We start from the raw sequence: 13,038 nt of genomic DNA, 5'->3' as shown, positions 1-13,038 counted from the left end.
AGGACTGTTCTTACAGAAGTCATAAATGAACTCATGACAGTCAAGACCAGCCAAAGAACTGTGAGAAATGCCAGATAGTTTTAAAGCTAACTGAGCATGCAGCAGAAACTCAGTATTGATGGATAAATCGAAGAAAATGTATATTAGAAGGAATACTTTGAACCAATCAAACATGTTACTGGTGTCTAAGTTAAGTGTAACCACTCTCAGACACTTCGGCATCAGTTTGAAGGGGCGGTGTGGGAAGAAGCATGTAATGAAAGGCAACATATTTCCAGCACAGAATGCAATAGGATTTGTTTAAAGCAGATTATATTTTTGGATGCACCAGGCATGGGACAGTAAGATCATACAGTTCCACTGAGAACAGTGTGTTCAGTTCTGAAATATCTGTGTATCTCCAGAAAAATTTAACAGCGGTAGAAGGAGTTCAGAGATCAGTGATGGGATTAGCAGAAATGTGGAAAAACTTCCACTAAAAGCAACACTGAATGGATTGAAATTTTTTGTGTAAATAGAAGAGAGACATGATAAAAAGACCATAAAGTAATCACAAAGATTATTGTGAAGTTATAAAGATTATGTAAAAAATCATAAATCAAGTAAGAACACATGATCTTTTTCATTCTATTAACCAGATGAATAAAAACAAACAAAACTTTATAAATTAGTAACAGAAAATTTTAAAAGCCAAAAAAAATGTTTATATGCAGGTTAAATTAACCTGTGGAACCCCTTCCCACTGCATGTGATTGAGCCAAAACTTCACTTTATAAACTGATTTGATGTCTATATACCTGTAAAGCTACCCAAAGACAATTTCGGGGGAAAAAAAAATACTTGAATTCATATGATGTTAATTCATTGTCAAATACAGAGGACATATGAAAAGAACAAGAATTTTCCTGTATAAGCAACGTTATTCTATATTCGCCCATGAAATTTTTTTTTTTTTTGGTCTGCTTTGCTCTGAGAAGCCATTGTTGTTAGGCAGTCTGTAGCAAAGAGATTAGATAAAGTGGACTAATGGTATAATTTGCTGTGATAGGACAAGGATTGCATACTTGGCCTATTAATGTGTCTTTGCTTTTAAAATAACATTCTTTTCTGTTATGGACAGCCACTGCGAGAAATGTACTTAACTAACTTTATTTGCAATGGAGTATTTTTCATTAGGACAGGTTAGAAAGATATCTCATGATTAAGTGACTCAGAAAGAGCCCCAAAGAAGAAAGAAATATTCTTTACACCCAGACTGAATCCTGATAATTTCAGCCCTAAAAGTGTCTATAAGAAAATTATAAGTAACTGGGACAAGGAAATTAGAAGAATAATGGAAATCCAATCTTTACTACAGCAGACACTAACATATATGTTAGTGTACAGCATTATAGAAGATGTACAGCATTATAGAAGATGACAGTAGCAGCCTAGGATATATATGGACACACATAGTTTTAAAGAAAAAGAAAAAGAAAAAGAAAAAAAGAAAAAAAAGAAAAGAAAAGAAAAGAAAAGAAAAGAAAAGAAAAGAAAAGAAAAGAAAAGAAAAGAAAAGATACCCTAGCAATACTTCTTGTGTCCAGGTCCTACATGTAACATGTAGAGTCAGAAATGATCCCATAAACCTATTTTTGCTTTTCAAGAAAAAAAAAAGGCCAAAAAAAAAAAATTCGAAGTGACTACAGAGTGTCTGAGAAAGGATTTGCTCTTTCTCAAAAATACTTGTAAGCAGTCCTAATGACTCGATACAAAGACTTTCATTTCTTGAGTTCTATAAGTCACAGAAATTCGAGTGTTGCAAAGATATTGCTGAAGCCTGACACACTACAAAACACACCAGTGGAGGTAGGAACCAAGAGACAGAGAACATTGACAGCATATCCAAGTCATCATGACCTATGAGACTACCTTAGTAAATCAAAAAGTGACAAAGGATATCCACAGCCTAGGTACAACACCTATTACTGAGATGCATCTGCAAGAGATGGGTGGACCCAAAGGACTAACAATACAGCAGTGCTTTTAAATCTGCCCAAACTCTAGGTCAGAAATTTGGAAAAATTAGTCCTAAACTATTTTCTGTGGCCTGTGATCTTTGTCATCTGAGAGCTGACTTCAGAAGATCCTGTCCTGATATATCCCAGCAGGATTTCAGCTTCCTCCTGGGTCAAGATTTTGAGTCACAGAAGTTCCTGAACAAATAAGGACATAAGGTTTTCAGAAACACTTGCAGTTTGGACTCATTTTTTTCCACCAGCTTCATTCTTCCTAATTTCCAGTCATTCATTAGCTGCTTACATATCTGCAAATGCCAAAGGGTGTTCCCAAAATAGTAACATCTAGATATTAAAGCTGTCTCATTTCAGTAGTAAAGCAAGCCTTTTTCCATGCTCTCATCACAAGCACACAAAGAACAAGAATACCAAGATCCTCCTTAGACTTTGTTTCATTGTTCTAGTTGTAAAAATATCAAGTTTCTGGTCATTCACTAAGTGTTTACTCAATTAGAGAATGTTAGTATTTTTTTCCTCAATCTATTTCCCATAGAGCAAGTTTTTGTCTAGGTTACACAGAAAATAAGAACACTGTTGTCTGAATGGTATGAAGCTGCATCAGGGGAACTTCAGATTGGACAGTACGAAAAGGTTCTTTGCTGAGAGAGTGGTTGGTCACTGGAACAAGCTTCCCAGGGAAGTGGTCACAGCAGCAATCCTGTCAGAGTTCAAGGAGCATCTAGATGACACTCTTAGTCATATAGTTTAGTTTTAGGTAGTCTTGTGAAGAGCAGGAAGTTTGAATCAATAATCCATGTGAGTCCCTTCCAACTCCAGGCATTCTGATTCCATGATTCTGTGAATAAGAAGTGCCATTCCTGCTCCTTTACCAATAGGAGCTTTCAATTTAGGATAAGGATAATATCCATCATAGCTGTTATGATACTTGAACCTCTTGCAACATTTTAGGATTTTCCATGGAAAACCTCTTCCTTTTTAATAAAGTTGTTTGGAGACAACTGACCTCCCTCACCCAAGGATTGCTATAGATCCAAACACAAGCTTATGATGCCAATGGAAAAATTCCATATGTGCCCAACAACTTTAAAATGAAGAGATATAGACCTTTGGAACTGCCTGATAAAGTTCTGGTAAGAAGAGTTTCCAGTGTTGTCCTTTGTTTTAAAAGGGTCATCTTGAACTTTCTCTGACTAAGGGTAATCTAGTTTTCTGTTAAAGGCTGGGGTACAAACTCTCCCAGAACAGCAGGTTCTGTGCTGTCTTTATGAGTAAAGGCGGCTCTATGGTTCTTTTCTCCAGGAGCACTGCAAGGATGTAGTGCATGTTCTTCATCTTTGAGAGAGTTTACAAAGGAGAACAGAGACTGCAGATAAACACCCTCTTTGGGCAGAACCCTGAATACCGTCCCTATATGCTATGCTTTCTGCACACAATCCAGGAATAAACCAGTAGTTATACAGTCATGTATTTTACACATGTGAATCATATTTTGATTAATACTCTAAGATAACAATTTTAAATAGAAAAGAATCACATTTTTTGTTGTGGTTTGATTAATACTCTAGGATAACAATTTGAAATAGAAAAAAATCACATTTTTTGTTAGGCAACCCTGGTGGTCAAACATCCACTTTTGGAAGGAGTGTAGTACATTACCATGCATAGCTCCCATTAGCGATATGTTTCCTACTCATGCATGTAACCAAGGAGTATTGCTCATACTCCTTGTATATGACAAAAGCTTTTTTTTCTGTTATTGTAACTGCTACTGCAGTAGGATGCCCAAGGCATGGGAATCTGCACACTTTATCATTCAAGGACTACCTTTGCTCAATTTTTGTTTTCTTCAATACCCCTTGCCTTTAAAAGCTAAGGATTATTCTAATGCCTTCCTTCCCACCGGGAGAGTAGAACATAGAGTTTTCCCCGAGGCTATGGTGCACAATATGCTGTGTATCTGTCTGCTGCAGTACTGAAGGGTTGGCACCTTCTGCTCCAGACCAAGGGGGTCATTTCTATGACATCCTCCTTCATAGCTGCCCACAAAGCAAAGGTCTTGAAGTTCTTAGCAAAGCTTCACTTTTTTTTATATATCAGCATGAGGTTGTATAATCATCAGTCTGCACTATCTGCCTGTATTAAGTACACCAGTCTAACAGGCAAACCATCAGGACCGAAAAATATTACAAGCCACCACTTGTAATTTATGTTTTATCAACATAAAGCCCCTAGTCACATTTAATGTAATTAATACCTATTCCCTGTTGTACCATATTACATTTTGCCCACAAACATAAACATGGAAGTTTACCCAAGAAAATATGTCTCCTGCATTGTGCCCAATTCTTGCTGAAATCAACAGAAATTGCATTACTTAGCATTTCACACCAGCATCTTCACTATCCTTTCTCATCCTTTTCTGTTCCAGTAGTACCCCAAAGGAGAGAAAAGGAAGAAATGCAGAAAATTAATTTGTCTATCTAGCAAGATAGATATATAGAGAGCAAACACAGTCTCAAGGGCTGTGTATCAAACAGCTCAAATCTCAGTCCTGTACATATGAGGTCTATAAGTTCTTACTCCCATTAACTCTCCTATAAAATCACAATTCTGGCATTTTGTCTGGATGGACTAATAAATGCATAGACCAAGGGAAAGTTTCTTCTAGATAACTTAGCAAAAACAATAGCAAAGCTGAATTACACATATCCATGTCTAAATATAACTTTCCTGTCATGTCTCACTCTTTTTTTCTTTTTTCCTGCTCATTCTTAAATATGTGGAAGAGAGCGTGGAGAAAAATCTCACCTGGGAGAGTCTGGCAAACTAATTACAATTTTAGAAAAGACACCTGTAGTGAGTTGCATAATATCAGCTAAAATCTCCTAAGGGTAACAAGAAAATCTATGTTGCAAGGGCAGGAGGGAGTGGCTGCTAAATCCATAGCTGCAATCTATTAATGCACACATACATATGCACTCACACTGACATAATACTCTTACATACACTATACACTGCATCTCTACTTCGAATCTCAGTCAGAGATAATTACATATTTCTCTTAATGTCAGAATGAAAGAACTCCAGGCACAAAAAATAGCTGTTATACAGCCATTTTGTGTGTTGAGCATACTGAATAAATGAGGCTGATCCTCTCTCTGCTGCTTTGGCTCTCCTCCTTGCTCACTTTTCCTGCTCCGCAAGAGGACCTACTAGCTCAGGCTCCACTGGGCAGGCTGCACACTGCAAGCAGTCTGGTACAGTCTCCTTTCCAAGAGCAGCCTCACACACCCTTACCCAGGACAGTGCAAAGACTGGGATTCTGGACAGCATTTCAATGGAAGAACATGAGGATTCTTTAAACTATGATTTCAGAACACCTCCCTGTTTCAGCAGTGTACCTTAAGCTGAATACAAAATATGGTATTTTTTAACAAGGACCATTATGTAGGACAATCCGAGAGACAGACATCTGAATATCAAATTAAATGTACATAAAATATAATGTAAAAATGTTTTCTCTACTGTTTTATTTTAAATTTATAATAAAAAATAATAGTTCTGAAATTGCTGTTTTACCAGCCAGCAATAATTTTTTGTTAGTTTGGGTTTTTTTGGGGTTTTTTAATAAATGTTCTTGTCTATAGTGTACAAGTACATATAAGCATATACATTACTTATAGCTATGGCTACACAACGTATGTACAGCTGTGACTACACAGTGCGTTCTTTGAACACTGCTTTCTCTTTATACATGTAAGCACAACAGCATAATCTGAATTACAGTAACTAAAACTTGAAGTGGAAATTAAATTTCATTAAACATTTAAAACCTTAAGTGAACATAAATCTCAAAGGACTATAAAAATTGAAATACCTTCTATCCTCTATATGAGGCTTGTGTTGAGGAACAAATTAGAATAACTTTTATCACTGAAAATAGTTTTCTTCTAAACAAACAAGAATAACATCAAGCAAAGCTTGGTTTGGCTCCTCAGGTGTGCAGACATATTCCAATTTCCTTTCCACAATGATTTTTATGCAAATCAATGCTGCACAATCTCCTGACCTCTTTTACTATCATACTGGGACAATGACAGTTAAATAATTGGACTGGCATACACGTAGGATATTTGATTTTATATTAAAAAGTTAGTGCAAGACAACTGAAATGAAAAGAATGTGACTTTCTGTTAATTCCAGGCTGATCAAGTACCAACATTTCATGCCAAACAGAGTAAAGCAAATAAAGTAATTTGGGCTGTTAGTCCATTCGTCCCCATATGCATATACTTCACACTCCCCTCAGTTGTTAATTCCTAACAACAATGCTTTCATCCAGAACAAGGATAATGAGAAAAAACCAAGCAGTGTTCCTTGGGGAACTGTTACACTAAAAGTTACCTAAGGACTAAATCCCACTTGTGCCTCCTGCACGTGATAAAGATGAGCAAAGCATTCAATATTCCTGGCTGATTTAAAACCCAAATATGCAAACAGCATTATGGAATCCAGACAGACTATTCTGCTTCACTGATGACAGATGCAGAAAAAAAGCTGGTCTGATTAAGCTTTTGACTTTGAACCAGCAGAGAAGTGGACACCTCACTTTAAAAAAAAGCAATGCAGAGCCCCAGCTGAAGAGCAGGTGCTGCACGGTATTTGCCCTTCCTGGAGAGGATGCTAGCTAGCAGGACCAAGCAGCTGACCATGAAAATTCTTGGCCCTAAGTGACCCAAGAACAGATTATAAATCCATCCTATAAAATATAGTAAAAGCCCCGTTTGTTCTTCCACCCTTTCAGTATGTGATGTTATACATTTGTGATTATCTCATTTTATTGGGCTCTTTAGAAAGCTGTTTATGATCATTTGCGGACAAAACAAAGGCTCATTGTAAACTCTCCTTTAAATAAGTTGGAAGGTCAATATGAAACAAAGGGCACCACTTTCATAACTGCTTACATGCAAACTATGCTTGTGTGTGTAATATTACAATGCATTTCGGCAAAGGGATAGAGTCCTAGCTAATTACAAAGCTAACATATAATAGTATTGCATTAGCAGCCCAAGAAATTCCTATTGAATTGCATACATCTGAAAATAGAAAGACGTGCTTGTGCTGAAACTTAATTATCTTGGCAAAAACTGTGAGGGCTTGATTCTCAGAAGACATAAACACAAAGCTCTGCTTTACACTCCCAAGGATCTAATTCTTTGTTTATTCAGACAACTTCCATCAGATAAAACTTACCATTTGGATTGACTAATTTGCCTTCTAATTTATAGTATCTACAGCTAAGTAACACAATTACTGCTTGGTTTGTGAGTAGGGAAAAGAATACTTCTGATTTACAAATACAAGGTCTGAAAGAGACAATCAGTGTGCCCTGCCAGGTTAAAAAAGTTAATGCTGTTGCATTCCACCCTAGGCAAAGAAGACAAACCTTTTTCAAGGACAGGTCTGACTGAAATGCTTTTTTATGGGTTCAAAGTAAAACATTATGGTGAAAAAATGAATACAGCTTTGTTTGTTTCTTGAGTCATCGTTAGCAATAGGCATAAGGGTATTCTGGTTTTGAGCCCATATGGAAAGACCATCAACACTTTCTGCTTCTGGGTCCTTTGCCAAAATACCATATCCCACATGCCTTTTACCTTAAAACATAAAAGAAAAGGTGTTGTTCTGGTCAAATAAAGAAATAATTTTTACTAGCATACGTCTAATGTTAAAGCTGCCTAAATCCTGCCAAAGACATTACGACACCATCTGCAAAACAGATTTTCATTAAATTGATCAGTTTAAAGTTAAGCAGCTAGGCAGATGATGCTTTTGAGCTAACCTTTAACCTTTAACCTTCTTAAACTGAAATCAGGTCACTCCTTTTGGGTAATATCTTTGCCACTTGAGAACATGGGAGGTAAAGTGATCTACCAAAATTTAAAAATCATAGCATTAAAAAAATCATAGCATTTAAAAGTCATAGTGTTGTGGATCAGTATTTTGTCAATAAAGGGAAAACCAAGGTAGTTCTCTCTCAGCTGAATATTAGTCTGCTAACTGCTGCCTGTTACTTTCTCTGAGCTCCTAAATAGTTGCATACACAATGTAAACTGCAGTAAATATACAATATAAAAGCAATGACTATTGAAGGTATTATCAGGTAATTGAATAATATTTTTGATAGACTAACTTCAAATATTTATTTGTGATTAGAAATTGATCATCATTCCGTTATTTGGTTAAGTAAATTTTCTTTTCAGCCATCTCAGTTTACTTCACAAAAAGGCTACCCTATACTTATTTATTTATTAATATAAGTATTTGGAAACTATTTTATGAGCACAGGACATGATATATGCAGTTCCCTGAATCAAAAGCTATTTGACTAAGCTACAAAATGGCTGCCTTAAGAGCAGTTCCAGCTATATGTATTTTACATCCACAGAGACAGATCACCATCCTGCCTCAGCTTCCCAAATCTGCAGAAGCTGAATGCTTCCTCTTGCAGAATGGAAATGCAGTCTCTTGCTATAGAAGCTTTCTCTGTTTACATGTGGAGTCACTGAATGCTTCTTGATGGATGCTGCCAAGAACGTGCAACTATTCTGTGGTTTAATTTGCTAATATCAAGCTCCACAATTCCAAAAGTAAGTCTTTGGGAAATTCATTGAGGCCAAGCTGAGTTCACTCAGGGTAAGGCCGTCTTTGTTCTGGTTCCTAGCAGCCACATTACCAACACCATTTGAATACTGCACTTCTGTAAGGAACAACCAGGCCATTTCTTCTTTAAATAACTTAGAAAACAGCTAAAGGTTCCACTTTGCCACATTTAGAATCTAACTCTAAAAGTGACATTTCCGTACTGCCTAAAATTATACAGCTTCAGAAGAGAAGCTCTGATGTTCATGGTCGCTTTAAAAGCTATGACTATGAAAAGAAACCCTTTTATTCCATCAATAGTTAAGCACAGGGAGAAAAATCAAGTTGTTACGGCAACATTTATAAAAGAAAATTCACAAAACAATAACATCTAAATAAATATAAATGACTACTAAAGGAAAACTTTGAGGTACTTGACAAAGCAAAGGAACAAAGTCACAGATTCTTTTTCTGTGCTTTCAGATGGTTTTAGTATTAAACTTTTTATTGCCAAACCATATTCACAGCACCTTAATTTTAAAGGAGTTAAGAGGAGATGCTTGAATATAAACACAATTCATGAATATTCTATATCGCTCCCAAGGCATGTATCTATTATTCATACAAATTAATGTTATTTTTTTCCTTAGGTGCTCTAAAAGTTTATCTGATGTATCAAGAGAAAAAAAGTTTACAACTCTCTTGGTGTCAACAGCTTCACCAAGACCTGACAAAACTATCAAGCTGCTAGCAGATAACAGACTTTCAAAACCATATTTATTTCCACCTTGAGGCCTGAATGTACGCTTAAAACTAAGAGTAAAGTTTTCTGGGTGATGTACAAAGGCATGACATTCTGTTATAGAGCACACACGTCCAGAACATTTTGGTCATTTGGGACACATAGTAGCACTTCATGCCAACCCCAAATCTTAAAAAGTAATACTAATATTCCAATTGATATTTGAAATGTGACATCACTTTCCTTCAAATTAACCTTAAAATGAAATTATATAAAAATAGTGTATGCGTGTGTATATGCTATCTGCTTTCTGAGAGTCATTAAACCTAGTGAAGTTCAAATTTCCAAGCTTCTCTAAGAAGTCATGAGGGACAGAAACATTTTAAAAAGCTAAGATACTCACTAGCAATCCTAGGGACAAGTCCTTTAAAAATACATCCGTCAGCAGAGTTGGAACCCTATGGTTAGTAGCCAGACACTTTCAACTGTCCTACTTAGGCCATGAAGCCTAGAGGGTATCTGGGAGTTTGTGGATTCCGTTTCCACTGGGATGCCCTCAGCTGATTCAAGGACTGAGCTCCAAAGGCTAGTGATGGTCCCTCACTGTGTATGATAGCTGCACTACACAGGTGCTACTGAACTGCTCCATCTAACAAACCAGGATCTGGCAAAGAAGCAGATTCAGCAGCAGGATATTCTTAGTGATGAGGGCCAAGAGCTGATACTCTCTCCCACAGCATCCCATATCAAATATTTTGTAGGACATGCTGCAAACCCAAACATATTTGATGAAGGTTTCTCTAAGGGATCAGGCTGAGTGAGTGAAGAGACAGTACTGTTTTGAGTAGATAGTTTGTGTACCTTGTGACTATAGTTTTTTTTAAAAAATTAGCAGCTGGCATCTTATTTTCAACAGTCTCAGAAGCTTTGGCAGTGAAGAAGAGCTATCTGAGAGAAGCCTTCTGCCTTCCCTTCTCCTACTCCATCATTCCTAACTGTGGCACCATTTGCAGTAGTATTTCTTTGAATGGTGCCATTATAAAACAAATAATTGAAATAACACAGGTTAACACTCCAAAAAACTGATGGGGACCAAAAATTTTTTTTTAAAAAAGACCCCTGACTTAGAGTGTGGCTGCACAGTGTAAAAGGAGGGAGCAAAGAATAGCTTCAGAGATGAATGGAAGCAGGAACTTCTAAAGGGAGTTTTGCTGCTGAAGAAGGCTAACTGTGTCACTAGAATCTCAGCTCTTTTTGTACTTTTTGTAACAGGATGGTGGGTGTTAAAAAAAAAGAAAAGCAAAAAATATCACCCTCTAGAATTAAGGAAAAATGCAATCTAAATGAAATTAAATCTAATTAAATTAGCAGAGCAGCCAGCACTGTGGGACAGTATAATAGACCAAAACTTGTGTTACTGCCATTTTTGCTCACAGCACATACACCAAGGTTGCAACAATCAGGTTATAAAATGAAAATCTATGTTTCTGCCTGTGCAGTGTGTGTTAGCTCAGACCAACCATTTGAACATGGTTGAATACCAGAAGAATGTTATTTCTTGCTTAAACTAGAGGTCTGCTGAGACTTTTCTGTATTTGTTCTGGATGTAGAGGTTTTCAACATGATTAGAAAACCAGCATAGTTGCTGTAATCAGCAGATGACTCCTGATAGTTTAGTTATCACAGATTTCTAGTATAAATCAATAGATAACACTTGCAAAATGGATTTTCTAATCATATTTAGAGCTTGTTACAGTGACTAATGGTTTGCAATATTTTCTGAATTTTTATATCCCCTAGACAAAAGAAGTTTTGAATAAGTTACAAAGTTATTCATCTTGGAAATGAATGTGTTATATTTTGTACATGAACCAAGACAATCAAGCCAATCCAGTAAACACACTGCAGAAAATAAGTTACCCCATAATTAGGGTTTGGAAAAAGTCATGACAAGTTGTGTAATAAATGGTATTCATCACTCCCACATATTCATTATATCCACATAGTTTTTTCCAGTAAAGATAAAAATATAGTTGCCATTCTACTAACATATTTATCTACACCACACCCTTTCATGTTTGTGAAAAATCATTACTGGTTTGGAAAAGAAGAGCAGACAAAAGGATGACAGTGCTTACTTTTGAATACCCTTTGTAATAATGTGGCATATTGCATGTGCTTACTGAAAATACCAATGTAAAATAACTTGGCTGTGATACATTATGGTTGCAAACAGATACATATGCCAGAAAGTGATCTCCTTTCCCTATGCATGGTATGGAAAAATCATCATTTTCCATAATCTCTCTCAAGCTTCTGATCAAAATGTAATGGACAAAGTCTGAAAAGGTTATGAGAGATGTAAAACACCTCTAGTCATTTATTACACGAGAACTTTTAAAAAACCCCCAACTTATGGACCCTGTGTTTGCAGAAAGTGCATCCTAAATGACCCCCAGGTGACTCAGCAGCACTCATGTGTAGCACTCCTCCCTGATGAACCTGCAGTTTTTGTTTGACTATATGCATGTTCAATAAACATTTACTCTCCTAATTATTCGAAGTCCTGTTTGATGAGCACTGAAAGGGTTAATTTCCCAGCCTACTTGGTGCTGGCTGGAGGTGCTGTCACAGACTTACCTTGTAGAGTTTCAGGGCTGCCTCGTGCCTGTGATTGGTAGTATGTAAGCGCAATTTATCCACGCTGTTGGTGTAATAGTCACAGGCGTTACATTTTAGGTGAACTGGGTTGCCAATGGCAATACACTTCAGCCTCCACTCATTAGTTTTGCCGCCTTCTTTAATGTGAGCCACCAGCTGATATTTCTGCATATGTTTGTCAGTCTTGCAGTGGAGCTGGAAGTTCGCTTTGAGCTGAGTGTTGTAGTTACAGAGCTTGCACTGGTAGATGTCTCCAATTACAGCCCTCCACTCCTCTTCGGGGAGTGAGCGCTCGCTGCTCACATGCACACTTAGGGCCTCCAGGCTGTCAGAGGTGAATTTGTTGCAAACAGCACACTGGAATAGCTTCAGCGCTGGGTCACTGATATAAGGTGACAGCTCTCCTGCAGTAAGGAGGGACAGGTCATCACCCATTAGCTGACCACTGGCAAGCCGGATTTCAGGCGGCAGCTCATTATTTACTACAGGAAAAAAAAATTAAAAGGGAAAGTAGAGACCAGCAAGCACAGCACACACAAAGGAATCTGTAAAATAAAGCCTTGACAAGGAGTTTGCTTTCTCTAGAGCTTAAACTATAAAAAGCTGTAATAGGATTGAATCAGGATCAATTACAATCATCCCTTTCAACTTCTAAATTCCCTCATCAGATAGCTTTAATTACTCCTACTGGGCATGATGTCATTCTGGAATTTGTATTTTCAAAGGCATGAAAGTTGATCAATAAAATAACAAAACAGCAATGCTTTTGTAACTTAAAAGGCAAGATTAACTTACACAGCACTAATTGTAGTTTTGTTATATCCTTTAAATGATGCTAGAGGTAGGTCAATATATATATGTATATCTACAATACAGTAATTAGGTTAAGAATATCTATACTAACTTAGCCACTTTTGGTACCAGATCTCAGCATTCCTAATTTTAAAATATACCCAGTGAACAACATGGGTACAA

The 13,038-nt window shown here is 36.9% G+C and overlaps 1 protein-coding gene across 4 annotated transcripts in view; it reads right to left on the bottom strand.

Moving 5' to 3' along the window:
- ZFHX4 (zinc finger homeobox 4) overlaps positions 1-13,038 on the bottom strand; it is a 149,112-nt gene that overhangs the window by 109,174 nt on the left and 26,900 nt on the right. For 3 of the 4 annotated variants that reach the window (XM_042036483.1, XM_042036485.1, XM_042036486.1), the window contains exon 3: positions 12,043-12,545. In XM_042036483.1, the coding sequence (XP_041892417.1) occupies positions 12,043-12,545 (503 nt within the window). The remainder of the gene's footprint in view (positions 1-12,042; positions 12,546-13,038) is intronic. The other variant, XM_042036487.1, reaches the window with a different exon arrangement.

Source organism: Corvus kubaryi, unplaced genomic scaffold (genome assembly GCF_017639235.1).
Source record: "Corvus kubaryi isolate FWS band 111438036 unplaced genomic scaffold, C.kubaryi_AGA036_p1.0 37385, whole genome shotgun sequence".
Classification (NCBI taxonomy): domain Eukaryota; kingdom Metazoa; phylum Chordata; class Aves; order Passeriformes; family Corvidae; genus Corvus; species Corvus kubaryi.
Note: the sequence above shows the minus strand (reverse complement) of the source record. Positions and strands in the feature narration are given on the sequence as shown.